At 42.4% G+C, this 21,701-nt stretch overlaps 1 protein-coding gene across 2 annotated transcripts in view; it reads left to right on the top strand.

Annotated features, from left to right (window-relative positions):
• Positions 1-21,701, top strand: part of ASB7 (ankyrin repeat and SOCS box containing 7) — a 57,423-nt gene that overhangs the window by 1,557 nt on the left and 34,165 nt on the right. For both annotated transcript variants that reach the window (XM_090028767.1, XM_090028765.1), the window contains exons 3-4: positions 7,197-7,296; positions 14,008-14,268. In XM_090028767.1, the coding sequence (XP_089884893.1) occupies positions 14,058-14,268 (211 nt within the window). In that variant the 5' untranslated portion in view covers positions 7,197-7,296; positions 14,008-14,057. The remainder of the gene's footprint in view (positions 1-7,196; positions 7,297-14,007; positions 14,269-21,701) is intronic.

Raw genomic sequence — 21,701 nt, 5'->3', positions numbered from 1 at the left:
ATGGCGTAAGGCATCCCAACATAGACCTGGTTACAGTAGAGCCATCTCACATACGAAGTATTCCCATTGTTGGTTGGTCTGTTGGTTTCTACAGTGCATTAATAGTATGTGGGACTTCATGGACAAAGAACAACATCCCCTGCCTCAATTTACTTCTAATGTAAATAAAGAAGTTGTTTTGTGATTTGATGACTGGATAGCTATAAAGGTTAGGGGAAGAGTAGGGAAAGGGTGTGTTATAGCAACTAGATAGTGTAGTTGCTTTGGTCAGCAGTGTTTTTTTTCTTGAGAATTCATGACTTTTAAGTAAATGCTGCTACGCTTGGGGCCTGGCTAAGTTTTGTTGGCTTCCTGAAATGAGAAAATGTGCCTTAAAGAGTGGGGAAGAGAGGACTGGGTAAAGAAGAAAGTTTATCATGAAAGATGAGGGAGAGAATAAGATGATCTTGATCAGTCTTCAAGGCCAGACCAGGTACCTTTTGAAAATTTGAAGATGACAGGTGGAAAGAATCTTGCGTGTTGTGGCCCTCTTAGGATGGAGTTCTTATTTGTGACAATGTCAGTGTAATTGAACCCACTTCGAGAGCTGTGGTTGAAAAGGTAGATGAGTCCAGACTTTTTTGTAATTTTCGAAAAATGTGCTTTGTTATCCATGTTCTGAAATAGTGCTGACAAGACTTAGCTGCTAATGAAGGCTGTGCCAGAATTGTTTTGAGTCCTGTCTGCAGAGGAGGCTCTAGGCAGCACTTGTTGGTAACAACCTTGGTCGGCAATTGGCCATTTTCCTAGTGCAGATGGATTTCTTAGTGTATGGTCAAAGGTAATAGTTATATTTCAATAGCTAAAGAGAGAACTCCCCACTTAATTTTACAAATTGGTTTTCTAAATTTACAGTGAGGCAGCATAGGCACGTCATGTATTGTTTATAGTGTACTATTAAAATAGTACACTTACTGCCATGGAAAATGGTGACTGGATGTATTCACTGTGCCCCAGGACCTGTCTGCAGCATGAGGGATCATTGTATTCATATGGCTACACTAGTCAAAAGCCCAAAATAGATGTACTGCTTCAGTTCCAAATCAGAGCAAGACACATTTAAAAGACTTGCTTTAAATCCCATGCAAATGAAGTGAACGCTCAGTGCTGCACTCTGGAGGGAGTGCAGTATATTACAGGTATAGATCTTTCCTAGACAGAAGGGACTTCAAGTTTTACAGCGTTATTTGTACTTTGACTTGGGTTTTTTCTGTTTGCTTTGTAGTTATAGAAAAGCATCTTTCGCTTCTGATGGACTGTAAACCTTCTAAGAACTTCCTGACTGAGAGATTGCATCTTCTGTTGTTGAGACTGTGGTATTAGCTTGCAGAATGGCATTATCAAAGTGAAAAACTGCTTTGATACATAAAGTTATACTTTTCCACTGAGGACACTCTAAAATAAGAGCAAGAACAAATAGAAAAACATTACTTGATATATTTAGATGGAATCAATTATGTGAATATAGCTTATTGTTATTCGGCCTCATCAGCTAAGAGAGAATGTTTTAATTCAGCTTGAAGCATCCAGTTCTTCTGCTTTTTTGACTCTTAATGTCACTGTTCAGACAGTTCAATGATAGTAAGTGATACAGTCATGTTGGTTCCACTGGAAATGACAAGAAACTTCAATTTGATTATGAACTCTTTGAGACAGTCATACTCACGCACAATTTCCATACCAATAATTTTCCTTGTTTAAGTAATAGGTCAAAATAATCTGTGTAACCTTATTTGGCCAACATAATACTTCTGATAAATAAATAAATAAGAAGTGTATTCGTGAAACCACTTGAGGACCATCTCCACTGGATGTCCCCAGCATCTTGATTTGTGGCATACTTGAAAATGGTCAGTGGGGGTCTGCCTGGAGTGGTTTGACATATATGGGCAGGGAGTGCTCAGGAACAGTCTGGCAGGGTTATGTTGCTGCTATAGTGCAGATGTTCCCCCTGCAAGCCAGGTTCACCCTACAGACTCTCATGGCAGGCCTGAGGGATGGGTGTTGCAGCTTCAGAAAGCTGCTATGACGTCCCTTGCACCAAATGAACTGGAAGGGCCCAGTGCAGTCCCAAACTAACTGCCTGGGAAGAGTTTATAGTGTATGACTTCCTTCAGTGTTTCTACTAATGGACTTCCCATCAGTGCTGATGACTTCTCTCAGGAGCTATGAGGGAAGTTAGCAAAAGGGGAGTTTCTTCATGCTCTTCCCCAGCATGAGGGTATAATTTACTAATTCCTCCATAAATTAATCCTTATGCCACTTTTGAGATCTAGATAAATATATAGGTTTTGCTGAACTCGCCATTGAAATGCAGACACCTGTAGAGGGGAATAGCACAACAGCTGCTCAAGACTGTGTAGCAACACTCTGCTGCAGTTTAAGGGGAGGAAATGAAGAACACCATAGCCAATTAAAATTGCCGGGGAAATTTAAACAAGCAGAAAGTAATTAAAGAAGCTGGAATTTGTCAGGGCTGTGAGATGGCAGTACCTCTGTTTCTTGTGGGAAGTATTATGAGATCTTTAGTAAACTCCTGTGAGGATCTAGGGTTTTTCCTTGTCTTTGCTTTGAAAGACAGCAGTGAAGTGCTCTTAATCATATCTTGATGGATTTTTTTCACTGTTCCTTGGGAACTATGCAAATAGATCACCAAGAAACATCTCCTTTCCAAGTACTTGACTGTCACCAAGCTTGTGATCCAACTGGATCTTAGCACAGATTAACTGCCATGAGGTGCAAGTAGGATTATAATGTGTTGTCATCTCCTTCTTTGCACCTCTGAAAATGGGGCCTGTTATTATGGCCTTTGTAAGTGGCTGATATTTGCTGGCTCACTCAGTAATGATTAAAAATGGGTCCTGAGAAGAGACTGTTGGACACACCTGCCACTATTTTCTGTTTTTTCTTTTTAAAGGGTTGTGGGATATTTAACTACCTCAGTTTAATATGCCATGTAGATGTACTTGGTGTCACACACAACAATATGACTTCCTTCTTGTTGGCCATTTAAATGCCAAGTGCTCTACTACATGTCGTGAACAGAAGACCGCATGTCCCAGAGATGAGCACTATCTGTTAGGTCATCTAGTGCTTGAGACGCTCTTTATTACTAAACCATTGCTATTTGACCTTACTTCCAGCACCAATCTTTAACTTCCTTTAAGAGGAAAACACAAAGATTGTATTCAGGTTTATTCGTTATTTAATGAAGAAACACCTTTGTGTAGAAAATTGTCAGATCACTTTGACCATATGAGCCAGACATTGGTGGATAATCAAGTCAAGCATGCTACATTTAGGTTACTGTTCTATTTCTGGTATAATCTGCTAGTCTCCGTACTGTATCTTAATCAACTTTTTAATAATCCTTTCTAGTAGGTGAACTTAAGTTATCATATTCAGTGACAGTACTCTTCATTAAAGTTACAGATCATTCTTTTGCCATATGCAGCTTATATTCCTTTGAGGGGAGTGGGGGAAGGAAGGAGCTTGTTACTTTTTTAGTGGAGCAAGCTGTTACTTCGTCTCTAGTCTGTGAAGTCAGTGCGGTTCTAATTTGCATCAGCTAATAAAAAATGTGTGGGTTTTTAAGTGAAAATCATGCAAAAATAAAAGTGAACTAATGACTGATCATTTATGCAAAAACAAGTCTAGAAATGTGATCAAATTAGGTCATGGCAGTGCAATTTTGTACAGGCCTATGATCATCATGCTGATCTTTTTCGTCTTGAAATGCAAAAATATAGCAAATGGTTTAGGTGCGTGTTCCCTTAGCTACCTTTAGGAAGTAAAGAAAGCAAATTATCTTGTTGTGTTAAACTTTCTGCTGCCTAATGGATGTTTCTTGTAACTTTTTCTTTGATTAGCATGGTTCAATAGCACGAGACAGGTCATATTAAAAATAACTCTGATCTTCAATATAGTGAACCAATGCAGGCTTTCATTATTTATGTGAATTACCATAGTGCCTAGGAGTCCCAGTCACTGAACAGCACCCCATTGTGCTGCACACTGTACAAACAGAACAAAAAAGACTGGTTCTGTCTCGAGGAGTTTACAGTCTTAAGTAGAAGAGAAGGACAACAGATGGATGAAAGCAGATGGAGGAGTACAAGGAAACAATGAAAATATTGGTCAGCATGGTAGGCAGTGCCTTAAGCACACTGGTCATTGTCAGGGCTTTTTTACAGGCATCACTGAAAATTTGAATTTTCAAAGAGAGCATTGCGCTAGTTGCAGATATTTATAGGGAGTTCCTCTCAAGTGTGTGGAGCAACCTGGGGAAAATCTCAGAGGTACTTAAAGTAGGCAATAGAGGGTAGCATCATGAACTGATCTGAGGCAGAAGTTGATGCTCTGATAGTGAATGGGGAGGCTGTTAAAGGGTTTAAAAATGAACGTGAGTAGGTAGGTTAAAGAAGTCAGGCTATGGAGGGCTACAAAGAAGGTTATATCAGAAAAATGGGCTATAAAATGATTTTTCTGGCAGCTTTTTGCATAGGGAACAAATACTTTTGTCAAGCTGGAAACAAATATGCTGTAGTAATCAGGATGTGGGATGATGAGAGTTTAGCTCTGTGGATGAATAGGAAGTACTCCCTCATAGAAATGTTACGCAGAAAGAATCTGCATTATGTAGATGTGTCTGGATGTCAGGGTTTGAGGACTGAAGGAAAGAAGATGCCTTGGTTAGAGGTGTAAGTATTGTCCACATAGGTAAATCAAAAAAGTGTTGCAGGCCATGTGGGGAATTGGACTGTTTTTTTAGCCATATTGAAACTGATGTGAGACTCTTCCTTCTATCAGCAAGGAAAGAGAGACATCCATGAGGGGATGTTGGATAAATTTGGTTGAATCTCATTTGGATGGGTGTAGATCGGGAGAAAGTGGCAGATCCAATAATCTTCTGCATAAAATCAGTGATTCTGTTTGTGTTTACAAATAAGACTACTTCTTTCCCCGAAAGTAAAGTGGGAAGGGAGCCCAGGCTAGTATCCCATGGACACCACAGAAACTGATGGGGTGGGGAGGGAAGAGACAAGGAAGAACTTCTGAAGAACAAACAATTAGAGAGGCCAGAAGAAAACTGAGAGGACCAAGTCATGGAAATGGAGAGAACAACATTTCAAGAAAAGCATGATCAGTCTTGTCAAAGGCAGATAGTGGATCAAGGAGGACAAGGGTGGAGGGCTAACTCTGAGTTTTGGAGGGGAGAAGGCCTTTAGAGATGGATGGGAGTGGTTTTGGTACACTGCAAAAAACACAAGGCAGTTTGGGGAAGGTCTCCGATGGAACTGGAAGAGAGGAACTGAGACGGTGATTGGACATAGCATGCTCGGTGATCTTTGAAAGAGAAGGGAGATGGGCAGTACTTGAAGAGGCGGGTAAAGACTTTTGAAATGACAAAAGTTACTTATGAAGGGAAAAAGCCAGAGGAGAGTGAAGGTACATCTACATTGGCATGCATGTAATATTGTGTGGGGACCGTCAAGGTCGTTCTAAACCTTGGGGACTGGAAGCGGTATAGCTGCTCCCTGTCCACTAGCATGCCATGTTTCTCATTTCTAATTCCTCCAGGTAGCCTAGAGAGATTAATATGTAAATGTTAGCGGTTAAGGAATTCCCTTTTCTTTTACGTCTTCTTACTTTCTCCCTTCATAGATTCTTTTTCTCCGAGCCACACAAGTGATAAGTAACGGAGGAGACTGAGAGACAAGATGGAGTTACTGGGGCAGCGGGGAGGATTGAAGGAGAGTAGATAAGCTCCTGAATCTGTGATAGAATGGTGGGGAAGAGGAGAGAAAGTTGCAGGATGGGAAAGGAAGGTGAGGTGAAGTGACCATTGGTCAAATATTTCCTTAAAAGAAATTGCAGAGATGATTTGTAAATCAAAAAATGAAAGGAGGTAGATGAGATGGCTTGAGTGAGTTAAAAGTGGTGAACAGCAGGTGGGATTGGGGTGGGGGATTCAAATACCTTCTTCAGCAAGGAAGATGGCAGAACTGAAAGTGGAAAGAGGACTTTCTGATGAGAGATGCCTTCAACACGCTCTTTCTTCTATCCGTTTCAGTGGAAGAGGTAAGAAGCCATCAGTGCTGAAGAACTAGAAAGCATGGCAAGGTTAGGTGATAGGACATAAGGGAAGAGCTAGTAAACAATGCTGGAAGATGCTGGTGATGGCTTGAAAGAGAGGTACTTAGTAGCAAAATTAGAAAAAAGATCCATGCTCAGTGAAGATTGTCAGGTGAATGCCCTTTGTGTGAGCATTGGAGCCTGTAGCATTTCCACAGTGAGTTTCTTGATTACTTTTTTTACTTTAAAAATAATAGTTTCAGGAAAGTTTGAAAGGGTAAAGTCTTAGTTTGGTTGCATGATACCAGTGATTAGTGTGTTGCAAAGGTTCTGGTCAAGGCAAGCATGGATACAGCATGTGTATGCTGTACTCTATTAAATGATATGCTCATGAGGCTTTTGGGTAAGAGAAAATGAATCTGATGGATGGGGAAATGAAGATACAGATTTTGTATCAGGGAAGAATGTTGATCCTTATATCAGAAGGCTATGTAGATTTGCACCTAGTAAACTAACTACAGTGTGTAATAAATATACCATGTGTGTAATGTTGGTTTTATACATAAAGCTTTTTTTGGGCTAGAGCTCACTGTATCTGACGCTGTGAAAGGACCTTCAGGGAGTAAGCATTTAAAAATTTCATTCCTTAGTAGTATGGAGCAGAAAAGGGTCACATTGTTTCTCAGGAGTTTTCTAGACCCTAGCTTCAGGATTAGCATTTGACATGTAGGCAGTAGAGCCTACTCTTGCCTTTAGGGTGGGCTTCTATCCACCCCAGCCATGGAATGGAAACAAATATACATAGTGCTTGAGGGAAAAACTTGACCCAGTTCATCCAGGTTCATTTTAGAGGACAGAAACATCTCTGCTTTCTGTACTTTTCTCTGTAGACTTCTCCCCATCCATCCTTTGCCAGCACAAACATGCTGGCTGATAGTGGATCAAATTAAACTTTTAGGCTCCTCTAGCATGGTGACATTAAAATGTGAAATTATAAACCAGGTGCAGTGCAAGAACAGGCAGACTTGTTTTTTTTTTTAATCTGTCTCTGTGTCTAACAAGAATACATTATTCTTTTTAAGGAGTAGCAGACTGTTTGACATGTTGTATGGGCACACAAGATTGTGTAATGAAGACAATGAAGAGTGGAACACACATCAAAAAGTGACAGCTTCCTGTAAGGTAATATTTCGGGAAAGGATTGAATTTATCCATGCTGTTTCCAAAATCAATTAAGTTGTTTTTGCCTTCTATTTGCATGGTGCTACGCAAATCATGGCAGCTTAGAATTTCCAGGTACCTCTTATGTACCATTTCTGTTACTTCTGCTTGCATGGAAAAAACCAACATGTAGCAATCCAGCCACATATTATGTTCTAAGCGAGATTGATTATAGTTTCAAACATTAAATATTAAGTGCCAAATGGCTCAAGGCTTCCATTAGTCCCTCTCTCCTTTCCAAAGATTGATGCCCTAAACAAAGACTTTAGAAAAGCTTTGAAACCATTTTCATTTTAACTTCAAAGCTGGTATGTGTATAGAGCAGTCCTGAAACCTCAAAATATTTTACTGTAATGTTGCATAATATGGGCTTCTATGCTGGCGGCTGGGGGTAAAACAGAAAGAAAGAGTGTTTACAAAGTCTTCACAAGTGATAAAAGAAGCCGCTGATGCTTTAATTTTTCTTTCTACCCTGTGTGTTTTAGCACTTAGATACTAGCTAATCTGAATAAAACTTGCTAGTTGCAAGCAGCATTTGGGGCCACTGCCAACTTTTTATAACACTGCATTACAAGAATTCCCACCAGCTGAGACTGAAAGATCTTTGCATTTTCTTATCCAGCTGCCTTCAGAGATACTTAAACTTACAACTACCCGTTTAATGAGAAATCTCCTTTTCTTCTCTTTCCTCCTCTCACACATTCTGTTAAGTCAGCCTATCCGTTTCTGTCATGTTAGCATGATGGGTTTAATATTCACTTAGTTTGGGATACTGTCTGACATTCCCATGAGAAAAATAGATGAATACAATACTAAGAAATAGCGATGTATTGTATTATTGATTATTATAAAAGATTCTCAACTTGAGTAATTTTTTTTCTTTTTGTAACTTCCGAACTCTAGCCAGGATCAGAGAGCCAAGCTGTTTGGGTGCATACGAGTAATCTAGGTTCTACTACTCTTTCCACTTTTTTGTACCCATGGACCTGAGGGAAGAATTTGGTGCTAGTGCTGGAATTGTATTTAACAGTGCTACTAATGGTTTGATCCTGAGCAAAACCTAGTTTGCTCTTGAGGATGAGGTTGTCTGAAAGTGGAACCAACTTCCAAGGGAAGTGATGCTGGCTCCTCCCTTGGGGATCTTTAGGAGGAGGCTTGATAATTACCTAGCTGGGGTCATATGAGCCCAGTATTCTCTCCTGCCCAGGGCAGGGGGTCGGACTTGAAGATCTACTTAGGTCCCTTTCGACCCCGCATCTATGAATCTATGATAACTGGAGTTAAACTTGGATCTAAACCAAAACTTATTGGAATCAGTGAAAATACCCCCAAGTGATCTCAGGAAATGTTGCCTAAGGCCATTTTTTCACCAGATTAATCAGGTTTGATTCAAACTGCGGTCCAGGCCAAGGACTGTTGAGTAAACACCTGCTATTTTTGCAGTGCCCTTTTTGCCAGGTCATGACAGATAATGTACCCATACTATAAAAATAATCAAATGCCCCAGAAAGTATTCAAAACAGAAATGATAGATGAGTGAGAGGGGCATGTGGCAGAGACATTAGCAAGGAAGTGGGAGGAAAAGCTTCAAAAACCAATTATAAAATTAATGTCTTAAAATCAATGCATTGTTTCATTTCAAGGCGGTAATATAAGCTCCGTTGTGCATCCGCAGATCTTTTATTTTTTTAAATGTAGATGGTGGAACATGGAACATTTTAACATAGGAAAAGCCTGCCAAACTCTGATGCTTAATATGTTGGTAGCCACACTTCCCAACAGTCTCTGAATTACCTGAAAACCTGTCTTCATATGCTCCGGCCCTGCTTTCCAAACACATTCCTCATTCTGCTGCTTTTCCAGAATGTTGTAAAGAGCTCTTTGCTCAAATAAAAGCAAGTCAGTAGGGAGGTGGGGGCCTTATCATGTAGCAGGGGTGAACTGTCCAGGTTCGGCTTTACTTACCACGGAGTAATTGTGAACACAGAGTGCCTGAACCATCACTGTGCAGCAGCTATGTTTCGGTAAATCTCTGCTCTGGTTAACGTGCTTTAGTTTGGTCACTTGCCCATCCTTTTGAACACTCCCTCCCCCATTTTCATGAGAACTTATATACTATGAGCTAATTTTGCCTCAAATTCTCTCTCAATACCTTGCCTTACTTGGTTTTCTTAACTTTTGGCTCTTAACCTTTCCTCAGAGCAAACTTATCTTATCAGCGCCTCTTTAACTGAAAACATCAATTAGGGCATCTTGTATTTTCTCCATGTCATGCACAGTAAGCTAGTTTCTTTTAAGCAGTATTTAAATTCTTGAGCTCAAGAAGTTTCCTTCAAACCCTGTGCTAGAATGGAGACTATCATACACAGAATCTGCGAAGATGGTATCATACGCAGAATCTGCGAAGATGGTTTACAAGTGAGGGGGAAAGCATCTAGTTTTTTTACAAAAGTTTAAATGTTGTCCAGTTAGAAGACAGTATAAGGAAACTTGGAAATTGTTGATGAGTAACTAGACTTCATGTACTAAGCTAACATCCATGTGTGTATCTTTCAAATCTGGCCTGTGTTTAGGGTCATTGGAGCTGTGCGTAGATTCATAGATGTCAGGGTTGGAAGGGACCTCAGCAAATCATCAAGTCCCACCCCTGCCCTGGGCAGGAAAGAGCATTGGGGTCAGATGACCCCAGCTAGGTGCTTGTCCAGTCTCCTCTTGAAGACCCCCAGGGTAAGTGACAGCCCCACCTCCCTTGGGAGCCCTTTCCAGATTCTGGCAACCCTTACTGTGAAGAAGTTCTTTCTAATGTCCAACCTAAATCTGCTCTCTGTCAGTTTGTGGCCATTGTTCCTAGTTCCTCCAGGGGTGCCCTAGTAAGTAGAGCATCTCCTAGTCCCTTTTGCCCTCCCCTGATGAATATGTAGGCAGCCACAAGATCATCTCTCAGCCTTCTCTTGCAAAGGCTGGAGAGATCTAGGTCCCTCAGTCTCTCCTGGTATAGTCAGAGGCCTACAGGCAGAACCCCTACAAATGGCCTCCTCTGGACCCTCTTGAGATTCTCTACATCTCTCTTGAAGTGCGGTGCCCAGAACTGGATGCAGTACTCCAGCTGCGGCCTGACCACTGCTGCATAGAGGGGATGCATCACCTCCCTGGCCCCTGTTTGCCATGCCTCTGCTAATGTGTAATAAAGTGCAGTTAGCACTTCATCACATAGATGACTCATATTTATTTTGGAGTCAACAACTATGACTCCAAGATCCCTTTCTGCTGCTGTGCTACTGAGAAGGTCACCCCCCAGCCTGTAAATTTGTTGGTGGTTCTTTTTGCCCAGGTGCAGCACTTTGCACTTGTCCTTGTTGAACTGCATCCTATTTCATTCTGTCCATTTATCCAACCTGTCCAGATCCACCTGGATCTGTTCCCTACCCTCTGCTGTGTTAACTTTGCCCCGAAATTTGGTACCATCTGCCGACTTGGACAGGGTATTCTCCACACCCTCATCCAAGTCACTGATGAAGACATTGAATAGCACTGCTCCAAGGACCGAGCCTTGCAGGACTCCCCTGCCCACATCTTTCCAGGTCGATATCAACCCATCTACCACCACTCTCTGGATGTGACCCCTAAGCCAATTTGCCACCTGCCTGACTGTGTAATCATCTACATCACAGCCTGTCAGTTTATTTGTGAGAACATGTGCAGTTACCTGTATCTTTGGAGTTAGTTTTGAATTGCATTCTTGCCCTTAGATAGCTCTCAGGCAGCATGCACACTACTTCCAGCAGTAGGTACAACCTTACTGAAAGAAAAGGAAATGAATATTAAGGCTCTGGTTGGCCATTTTCACATTTTAGATAGTCTTGCTTTCTTTTTTAATTGCCTGTATAGCTGGAGCAATGAAAGCTGAGGGCCCAGTAACAGTGCAGGGACTTCATTGAGAGTTTCTTGAGCATCTTATAAAGTTACAGTAAGCCCTTACTTCTAGGGGTACACCGATAAGGATTTTTTGGATCAATACCGATGGCTGATTGATCAGCCGTATCGGCCAATACCAATCCAATTGTCAATATGCATCCTGGCAGCTTGGAGAGCGGCTTCTGGCTGGTAAGTCTGGGGGAAAGGAGTGTGGGGGAAGGAAGAGGCATGGTGGGGGTAGATCAAGGCCCCTGCGGTGAGGGGAGGGCTGGGGCAGGGGCAAGCACTGCCCAGCCACAGTGGGGCAGGACGTAGGACAGAGCTTGTGGCTTATCCAGGGGATGGGGATGGGTGGGGGGTGGAGGAGGGTGGCTCTTGCCAGTGCACACACCCTTGGGAAGGCATGGGGGGCATGTGCCTCTCTAGATCTGTGCACAGGGCAAGGTTGGGGTGCCACTGCATTCGCAGGGCTGGGGCTGCTCCAGCCTCTTCCCGGTGGCTGCGCTCGGGTGTATCGGGTGGTGATGGTGCTGTGAGGTGGGGCTACAGCAAATTTTGGGGTCACTCTAGCCCCACTGTAGCCCTGCCTTCCAGCACTGGCCACCCCGCTCCACCCAGCCCGAGCACAGTTGCTGGGAAGAGGCTGGAGCAGCCCTGGCCCAACAACACAGCAGCAGCCTGCTCTTGCTTCGTGTACAGATGTGAGGGGGCACATTCTCCCTGGCGGTGCATGCAGTGGCAGGACCCAACTGTCTGCACCCCCCAGAAAAGCCACTGGCTCTGTCTTCCACCCCACCCTGGCTGTGCAGCACCTGCCCCTGCTCCAACCCTAGCCTCATCTCTACTCCCTCCTTCACCATGGGGGCTTCAGTCTTCACCATGGGGGCCTCAATCTGCACGCGCCCGCCTCCCCTCCTCCCCTGCCCACCAACAGCCAGGCGCTATTCTCCAAGCTGTTGGGCTGCTCTCCCGGCCACGTGAATTCTGCAGCTGCGTGCATGCATGCAACATTTATTGGCGATGTTAAATCGTCAAAAAAAGCTGATTGTTGGTAATGTCAATTTTTTATTTTATCACCGCTGATACAATATGAACAATATTGGTGCATCTCTACTTACTTCATATGCATAAACGTCAGGTCACTGGTCCCCAGCCCAGAGCTTGTGGTCATTATGTTAACAAAAGACCCTTCAGCACTGTTCATAGCCACAGGAAAGTAAAGGCATTAAAACTGAAGTTGACTAGGAAAGACAAGGATTACTAATCCTGTGGGGTGTTACTTGGTCAATATGCTCAATGGCTGGTATGACAAGGGATGGGGTGTGTTGCAGGTGAAGTATTGTATTGGCAACCCTGTCTTAAAGATGCACTTTTAAGGCTTTTTTTTTTAATGGGCCATCTTCTAAAAATTTATTTCTTAGTACCTTTTAGTTCTTATTGAAACTCAATGTCTTTTTCTCTAGAACAGTCTCTTTCCTGTCTTGGTGTTCTGTATTAACATCCACCCTACAGCATCTGAATATTTTTCTGTCGATAATCTGCTGTTGCTTACGCACTTTGTTCTGGTATTCCTTGCCATACACTATGGAGAGGTATTCCTATAACGAATGTAGTATGCTTGAAAATGCAAACACTGATCTGAGTTCATATGCTGTGAAGGGCTTCATAAATATCTGAGTGATTTTTTTGTCCCTGGGTGTCTAGCAAGTGGGTCTTAAGATGATTCTATTCTTCAAACAAAGCATGAAATGCAGTTTTCATATATTTTTTTCCCAGTTGTGTTATTCTCTACACAGTGCCTTATTATACGCAGCATAGTGTTTAGTCCCGTTCTGTATTTGAGTAATTATTCAGAAGGACGTGTCAAGCATTTGTGTTCTTGGATCTTTCATAACCTTGCTTTCATATCTTACCCTCACAATATGAAGGTCTTTTATAGTTTTTTTTATGGATTCCACAAGCCAAAATAATGAGATCATATTGTTATCCATATTAGGAATTAATATAATTCTTATATCTTCACATTTTTTAAAGCATTTTATAAACGTTAACTCTCTCACATCCCTGTGAGGTAGATCACATGTCAAAAGACTAAGTAGATATGCTGTGATTTTTTATTTTAGGTGAAGAGAGAATTTCTAGAGAAAGTTCTCTATGATTAAGCAAAAAAGATATAGTAGATTTCTCTGCCAATATAACACTGTTTGATGCAGTACTTTAGCATTGGTGAATTGATCTAATGCAGTGGTTCTCAATCTTTTTAAACTGAAGGCGCCTCTCTGAAAATACTACTTTTCCACTTTTAATCATGTGTTTTTTGCCTAAAGAAAAATAATAATATGAACTCTTGCAAAGAACTCAGAAAGGCCAAAACAGGTCAGAGTGATTTGATGCTATGGATTTCTGTTTGAATTCTCTAGGATTATTTTGTGAATCATGAACATACCTAACAGTGCTAAAATTGCATGGAAGCATGATGGTTAACTCTTAGATTACTTTTGAATTTAAAAAAAAAAGCAAAAAAGGCTGTATGCTATTAAATGTGTAAGTTTCCCTTTCTATTAGGATTTAAGCATTAGGGGCCTACAGCTGTCTCTTTTCTAGCCATTTTAAGTATCTAGCTGTTCTTGATACTGTTTTATGGTGGACTTAATCTCAGTTTGTACTCTTTGTTGCTTGATGTCACTTTTTTTATTTCACCAAATTCCCTCTTTCTAGTTCTGGCTGTAATTTATGTACACTTTCTGTTGATTCAAGGTGAATAGTATGACCTCATGACACTCTTGTAAGAGTCAGAGTCAGCTAGGATGTTACACCATCACTGTCGGAGGAACCCTGAACTACAGGAAGAGTTACAGATTCAGGCTGCAGTAGCTGCTGGGGATGTTCACACCGTGCGCAAGATGTTGGAACAAGGCTATTCTCCAAATGGTCGAGATGCCAATGGTTGGACCTTACTTCATTTCTCTGCAGCAAGAGGAAAAGAGAGATGCGTTCGGGTTTTTCTGGAGCACGGTGGTGAGTTGTCTTTGTTTGAGCTCTGTTCAAAGTTGGAAGTTCTCCAATCCCAGATAGATGTCAGATTATTTCTGAAGCAACTCTCTCCTCCCACCCTCCAGTCTCTTGCGATTTGTGCTTCGTTACTATCTCTGCCCCGCATGCACAGTATTCATTTTGGACACTGGTTCCATAAGTGAGCTGGCAAATTAACTCTTAACCTCACCTCTTTAGCATTCAGGATTGCCAGGGAGCACTTGCAGGAGTAAGTGAGCATTTATAAAAGTAAGGGAATAGGGAGGGACTGGTTAGAATAAAATGCAACCAACAGCATCTTTTAAGCCTTGTCTGGAGTGTGAGATGAGGATGGGAAGGCATATTCTGAGTCAGGTGAGCAAGCTTAACCTTCAGTCATGGGGAAAAAAAGACAGTTTATAACTTTATAATTTGGGTCATGAATAACACTAAGCTTCTACATAAGAATTAACTCAGTATGCTGACTTGTTTGTGAACTGCAGATACTCTTGTTTCTTTCTGTTGGGTTTTACTGGTAGTTGGCTAACTTGAGTTGATACATATTTTTTAGCAGTGGAGAAAATTAGACCCTATTTTCTAGATAAAGTTCAGGAAGTTAATCTTGCCATTTGAAGGGTATAAACATTAAAGACAAGTAGTTGGTTAAGGTTAGATAAGAGGTTCATTTTAAGAGAAATATCACTTCCAGCAGCAAGATCTGTTAACCTGTAAGTCTTTCAGAGGAAGTGGTAGAAATAGCATCTCTTGAGTTGCCTAAAATAATTGAGAAGCGAGCTCATTAGGCAAATGAGTTTCTAAAGCAGAGCGTGAGGTTCTTCCTGTCCCATGGAATCTCAAATAAGGGATATTTTATTTGAGATGCATTATTTATACAAGTAATGATGTACTGGACCAGGCCCCTGGTTTGTCTTGATTTCACATGATTTGTCAAGTACTAGGACATTTTAAATGGCATACTGGAGCAATTGAAAGTCAGCACATACCAGACTGAGGGGGCTTTAACAGGCAAGATGAAATTTCTAATTTCATAACTTTCAAGTACTTGATTGTAAACCTGGACATAAGGACTTTTATTTTATACATTTAGTTAAACTGTAAACTTGGATTTCTCTTTCAGTGCATACGTCGTCTTTTATAACCTTTTTTCTATAAATGATGCTAACTGCCTGCTTTTTCCCCCCCTTGTTATATGGAGTAATAACTGAATCTATTGCCAAGTAAAAATTGCTCATAATAAAATAGCCTCATAATAGCAGCAGCATAGCATTCAGTCAGAGGAACTGGGAAGTTGAGTAACTAGGCACCTGAAGAGGATGAGATTCTAAGTGTGGGAGTTACTCAGCTAGAAATAGACTGACCATTGCCAGATATTGTCATAGCAGCTAATACACAGGGCTTCAGCTTTTCACTGAATTATAAGTGCTTTACTTGATTCAGCCAGCCTTTCAGAGTGGCATAAAAGTATTGGACCAGAGGCAAGGCTGAATCAAGCAAAAGGAGCTATCAGATGCAAAGATAATATACCAGACCAAAATTAGAAGGAATTTCTTAGCAATTTGATGACATGACTGGAACTTGGACAGGACAGTGGAGAAATCTTAGTCTCCATATAGCAGTGACAAATAGTCCCTAATTTTACTACCCTCCTAGTGAGAGAGTTTTTTCCTAATATCCAACTTAAACTTCCCCTTGCTGCAACCTGAGCCCATTGCTCCTCAGTGGTGGCAGATGACAGAGCAAGAACAGTCCAGCTCCATCCTCTTTGGGACCACCCTTCAGGGAGTTGAAGGGTTTAACTAAGTCCCCCTACCTTCAGTCTTCTCTTCTCCAAACTAAATAAGCCCAGTTCCCTCAGCCTCTCCTTAAAAGTCATGCCCCCCACTCCCTGAACCATTTTTGTTGTCCTCCATATTTGTCCACATCCTTTCTATAGTGGGGGGCCCAAAACTGGACACGGTTACTTCAGATGTGGCCTCACCAGTGCTGAATAGAGAGGATTCATCACTTCCCTCAATCTGCTGGCAATGCTTCTACCAGTGCAACCCAGGATGCTGTTAGCCTTCTTGGCAACAAGGGCACACTGCTCATATTCTGCTTGCTGCCCACTGTACCCCCAGGTCCTTTTCTGCAGAGCTGCTGCCAAGCCAGTCAGCCCCCAGCCTGTACCAGTGCATGGGATTGTTCTGTCCTGAGGGTTGGACTTTGCACATCTCCTTGTTGAACCTCATGAAATTTCTTTTGGCCCAATCCTCCAATTTATCGAGGTCTCTGAGTCCTAACCCTACCCTCCACCGTATCTACTAATCCCTCCAGCTTCGTGTCACCTGCAAACTTTTTGAGGATGCACTCCATCCCATCTTTCAGATTGTTTATGAAAATATTGAACAAAACTGGACCCAGGACTGACCCCTGGGGCACTCCACTTGATACTGGCTGCCAGCCAGACACTGAGCCATTGCTTACTACCGTTTGAGCCTGATGATCCAATCAGTTTCCTGTCCATTTTACAGTCCATTCATCTAATTCATACTTCCCTGGCTTGCTGGAGAGACTGTTGTGAGACCATATCAAAAGCCTTGCTGAAGCTGAAGTATATAATATCCACTGGTCGCCAAGCATCTCATTATAGAAGGCAGTCAGGTTGGTCAGGCATGACTTGCCCTTGGTGAATCCATGCTGACTGGTACTAATCAGTAATCACCTTCTCCTCAAATGTTTAGAAATGGATTCCGTGAAGACCTGCTCCATGATTTTTGCAGGGACTGATGTGAGGCTGACTGGTCTGTAGTTCCCTGGATCCTCCTCCTTCTCTTTCTTAAAGATGAGCACTATATTTGCCCTATTCCAGTTATCTGGGGCCTCTCCCAATCACCATGAGTTTTCAAAGACAATGGCCAGCAGCTCTGCGGTCACATCAGCCATCTTCCTCAGCACCCTCAGGTGCATCCTTTCTGGATCCATGGACTTGTACATGTCCAGCTTTTCTAAATGGTCTCTAACCTATTCTTTTGCCACTGTTGGCTGCTCACCTCCTCCCCAAACTGCTGCCCAGTGTAGTGGTCTGGGAGCTGCCCTTGCCTCTGAAGACTGAGGTGAAAAAGGCATGGAGCACTTCAGCCTTTTCCACATCACCTATCACTAAATTGTCTCCCCCCTTCAGTAAGAGATCCACACTTTCCTGATTATTCCTCTTGCTGCTGACATAGTAAAGCCCTCAAAGTAAGGAATCCACATGGGCTATTTTTGTTCAGCTTTGTGAAAGACCTGCCAAACTGCTGGAGCAATTTGAGCTCTAGGGAATGGAGGCTCCAGCAGAGCAGCATGGAAAAAGAGGGGCATAGATCTTCACAGAAGTGCAGAAGTTAGGCAAGGTCATCTGATCCATCCTCTTAGCCAGCACAAGCCTTTTTCCTGTAGTATTTCTTTGTACATTTGAAGCGACTTGCCAAGACAACCAGTGCATGAAATAAATTAGGGAAAGAATTATGCTGTGCTAAGCCCAAATCTTCCAAGTCATGACCAGCTAGGATCTTAGGAGAGCACAGCTATTAACTGTCTCATGTTTTTTATCCCTCTACTACACTAGTTCTGTAGCTCAGCGTATAGTTTTTTGTATCAGAGTAATGGTGAGATCCGCTGAAGCCAGAAGAAATAGCTAATAAAAAGCCTGATGTCCTCCTGGGAGAAATCCTGGCTACATGACATCAAACTCTACCAAAACCAACCAAAAGTAGAGAATGTGAGATGCCGATCCCCTGGACTATCTCAGAAAGTGACTTTGTGGCTGAAGACGAATGTATTACTAGAAGCTTGCAGGTACTGCCCTTGGAAAATCTGAAGCAGGAAGTTATGTAATTGTCTGTTGGTTACCAAGACATACCCTAGTCTACTAGGTAGAAGTGAACCTGGAATAATAGGGATGCTTGGTAGAGCTAGCAATTTTGCTTTTACAGTTTCCTCACCTAGATGATCTCATGATCATAGAGTTGAAAGGGACCTCACAAGGCCATATAGTCCCCCTGCTCAAGTCAGGATCATCCCTGACTAAACCATTCCAGCTAAGCGTCTGTCCAGCCTGCTCTTGAAAATGCCTAGGGTGGAGATTCCACAGGTCTACGTAGCCTGTCCCAGTGCTTGACCACCTTCATAGTCAGAAAGTTCCTCCTAATTTCTGAACTAAATTCCTTTTGTTGCAGCTTGAAGCCATTGTTCCTAGTCCTGTCCCCTACAGCTGTAGAGAAAAGCTCATCCCCATTCTAACTACCCCTCAGGTATTTGAAGACCTGAAAGAGGTTTTGACAGCAGTCTTTTCTTCTCCTGACTAAATAGGCCCAGCTCTTTCACCCTGTCTTCATAAGTCTTGCTTCCCAGGTCTTTCTAATTTTTTTTTTTTTTTTTTTTTTGATCTCTGCTAGACTCTTTCCAAACTGTCCACATTCTTTTTGAAGTGTGAGGCCCAAAACTGGACACAGTACTCCAGGTGATGCCTCGCCAGTGCTGAATAGAGTGGAATAATCGCTTCCCTTGATTTGCAAGTGACACTCCTGTTAAATACAATCCAGTATACTGTTGGCCTTTTTTGCAACAGGAGCATACTGTTGGCTCTCGCCTCTGGTCTGCTGTAACTCCCAGGTCCTTCTTTGCAGTACTGCAGCCCAGATAGTCAGTCAGTCATTCCCCAGTCTGTATTCCATCTCAAGTGCAGGACTTTGTACTCGTTCTTGTTGAATTTCATCTAGTTGATTGTGGACCACTTTTTCATGTCATTCTGGATTCCATCTCTGCCTTCCAGAAAGTCTGCAACTCCACCCAACTTGGTGTCATCCACAAACTTGCTAAGCATGCACTCAATCCCATCATCCAAAACATTCATGAAGATATTAAACAATACGAGAGCCAGGACAGACCCCTGGGGAATGCTGTTGGAAACCTTCTCCTAAACAGGCACTAAGCTGCCATTGATGATGACTTGTTGAACATGATGACTCAACCAATTACGTATTCAATTTTGTCTAGTTTGTCTACTTTTGTCTAATTTGGATTTCCTTAGTTTGATAATGAGAATGTTATAGGACATGTTGTCAAAAGCCTTGCTAAAGTCAAGGCATTTCGCATCCATTACCGCCCCCCGATCCACAGAGTCTGTCAACTTTTCAGAAGCAAATTCGGTTGGTCTGGCATGACTTCCTCTTGATGACCCCAGGCTGGCTGTTTCTGATCACAGAATCATACAAAATTAGGATTGGAAGGAACCTCCTGAAGGTCATCTAATCCAACCCCCTGCTCAAAGCAGGACCAACCCCAACTAGATCATCCCAGCCAAGGCTTTGTCTAGCCGGGTCTTAAAAGCCTCCAAGGATGGACATTTCACAACCTCTCTGCATAGCCTGTTCCAGTGCTTTGCTATGCTCCTTGTGAGAGTTTTTCCTAATATCCAACCTAAACTTCCCTTGCTGCAACTTGAGACCCTTGCTCCTTTTTCTATCATCTGCCACCACTGAGTGAAGTGTAGGTCCCATCCTCTTTGTAACAAGTTCACCTTGTTCTCTAGGTGCTATGCAGTAGGTTCCCTTGAGGATTTAAGGCATGATCTTTCAAGGTATCGAGATCAGACTGTCTGGTCCATAATTCTCCAGATCTTCCTCCTTCCTTTCTTTAAGATTAACATTATATTTGCCCGTTTCCTGTCATCCGGGACCTTACCCAACCTCCCGTGAGTTATCAAAGAGGATGGCCAGTGGCTCTAAGATTACCTTGGCCAATTTCTTCAGTACTCTACACCCCATCCCATCTGGCCCTATTCACTTGAAAGCCTGTATCTTCTCTAACCTGTTCTGCCATTACTCTAGGTTGTTTATCTTCTTCCGTATCTTTGTTGTGAACTACACCTGTCATCTGGTAGCTGCCCCTGTTTGTGAATACTGAAGTAAAAAAGGCATGAAATACTTCAGCCTTCTCTGTGTCATCTGTAACTAGACTGCCTTCTGCATTCCATAAACCATCTATGATTTCTTTGGTCTTACTCTTACTCAACATGGTTGCAGAATCCCTCTTTATTGCCTTTTATGCCTTTTGCTTGCTGCATTTCAGATCAGGCTGTGGCCTTCCTAATTTTCTCCCTGCATGTCTGTTCAGTACTTTTACACTCTTCCCCTAGAAAGGTGACCACACTTCCACTTCTTGTAGGATTCCTTTTTGAGTTTCAGCTCACTGAAGAAATTGCTGTGTAGCCAGACTGGCATTCTGTTACATTTCTCATTCTGCTCCATCACAATAGCTGGCTCCTGTGCCCTTAAAAGGACTTAAAAGGATAGATAATCACCTTGCCGGGGTCATTTGACCCCAGCATTCTTTCCTGCCCATGGCAGGGGGTCAGACTTGATGATCTGCTCAGGTCAACCCTACCAACTATGAAATTATGACGTTAAAGTACAGCCAGCTCTCTTGGAGTCCTTTTTCCCTCAGACTTGCTTCTCAGGGCATCCTTTCTACCAGTTCCCTGAGTTTGCTAAAGTCTCTTTTTCTGCAGCCTTGTCTTTATTTTGCTTCTCTTGTTCCTTCTTCCCTTTAGGATCTTTAATTCTATGATTTTGTGGTCAGTGTCAACCCAGTTCCTCTTACCTTCACAGTCTTGACCACTTCCTCTCTCTCTGTGACCATCAGGTCAAGAAGAGCTCCCCACCCAGTTGGTCTCTCTCCTGTCTGTATCAAAAAGGAATCCCCCGCATTTTCCAATAATTTGCAGGACTGCTTGTGCACTGCTGTTTCCCTCTGCACAGATAACCCAATAACTGAAAGTCCCCCTGACCCTGAAAATCAGGTCCTGTGAGTTGTAAGCTTCTGTCAGTCGTTTAAGGAAGGCCTCATCCACCACTTCCTCCTGGTCTGGTGGCCTATAGCAGACACCCACCATGACATGGCTGTTGCTCCCCTCTTATCTTTCACCAGAGGCTTTCAACAAGCCCATCTTCCACTTTGTACTGCACATCAGAACACATATATATCCCCTTTATATATAGAGCAACATCTTCTCTTTTTTCCCCCGCCTGAACAAATTAAGCCTGTCCACAGCCATGCTCCAGTCACATGAACTATCCCACCACCACTCAATAATCCCAATTGTATCATAATTCCTCGATTTGTACTAGGACAACCAGTTCTACCTGTGTATTTCCCATGCTATTTGCATTAGTATATCAACACTTCAGGTATCTAACTGTTTGTCCTATCTTCTTCCTGAGAACATAGTGGAAGCCTTAGCAATTGCTTCCCCTTGTGAATTTTTTATTTAGGTCCCCTGGCTCTTCAGGCTGGTCTTTACTATGTATTTGATCCAGGAAGAGCACACACCAACTGCAGATGCTTCCTTAGCCCAACGAAGGGTATTTATACCCGAAAGCTTGCAAAAAAGAATTTTT

Source organism: Crocodylus siamensis, chromosome 15 (genome assembly GCF_052110815.1).
Source record: "Crocodylus siamensis isolate JL-2025a chromosome 15, ASM5211081v1, whole genome shotgun sequence".
NCBI classification, from domain to species: domain Eukaryota; kingdom Metazoa; phylum Chordata; order Crocodylia; family Crocodylidae; genus Crocodylus; species Crocodylus siamensis.
This window is presented reverse-complemented; position numbering and strand designations above follow the sequence as displayed.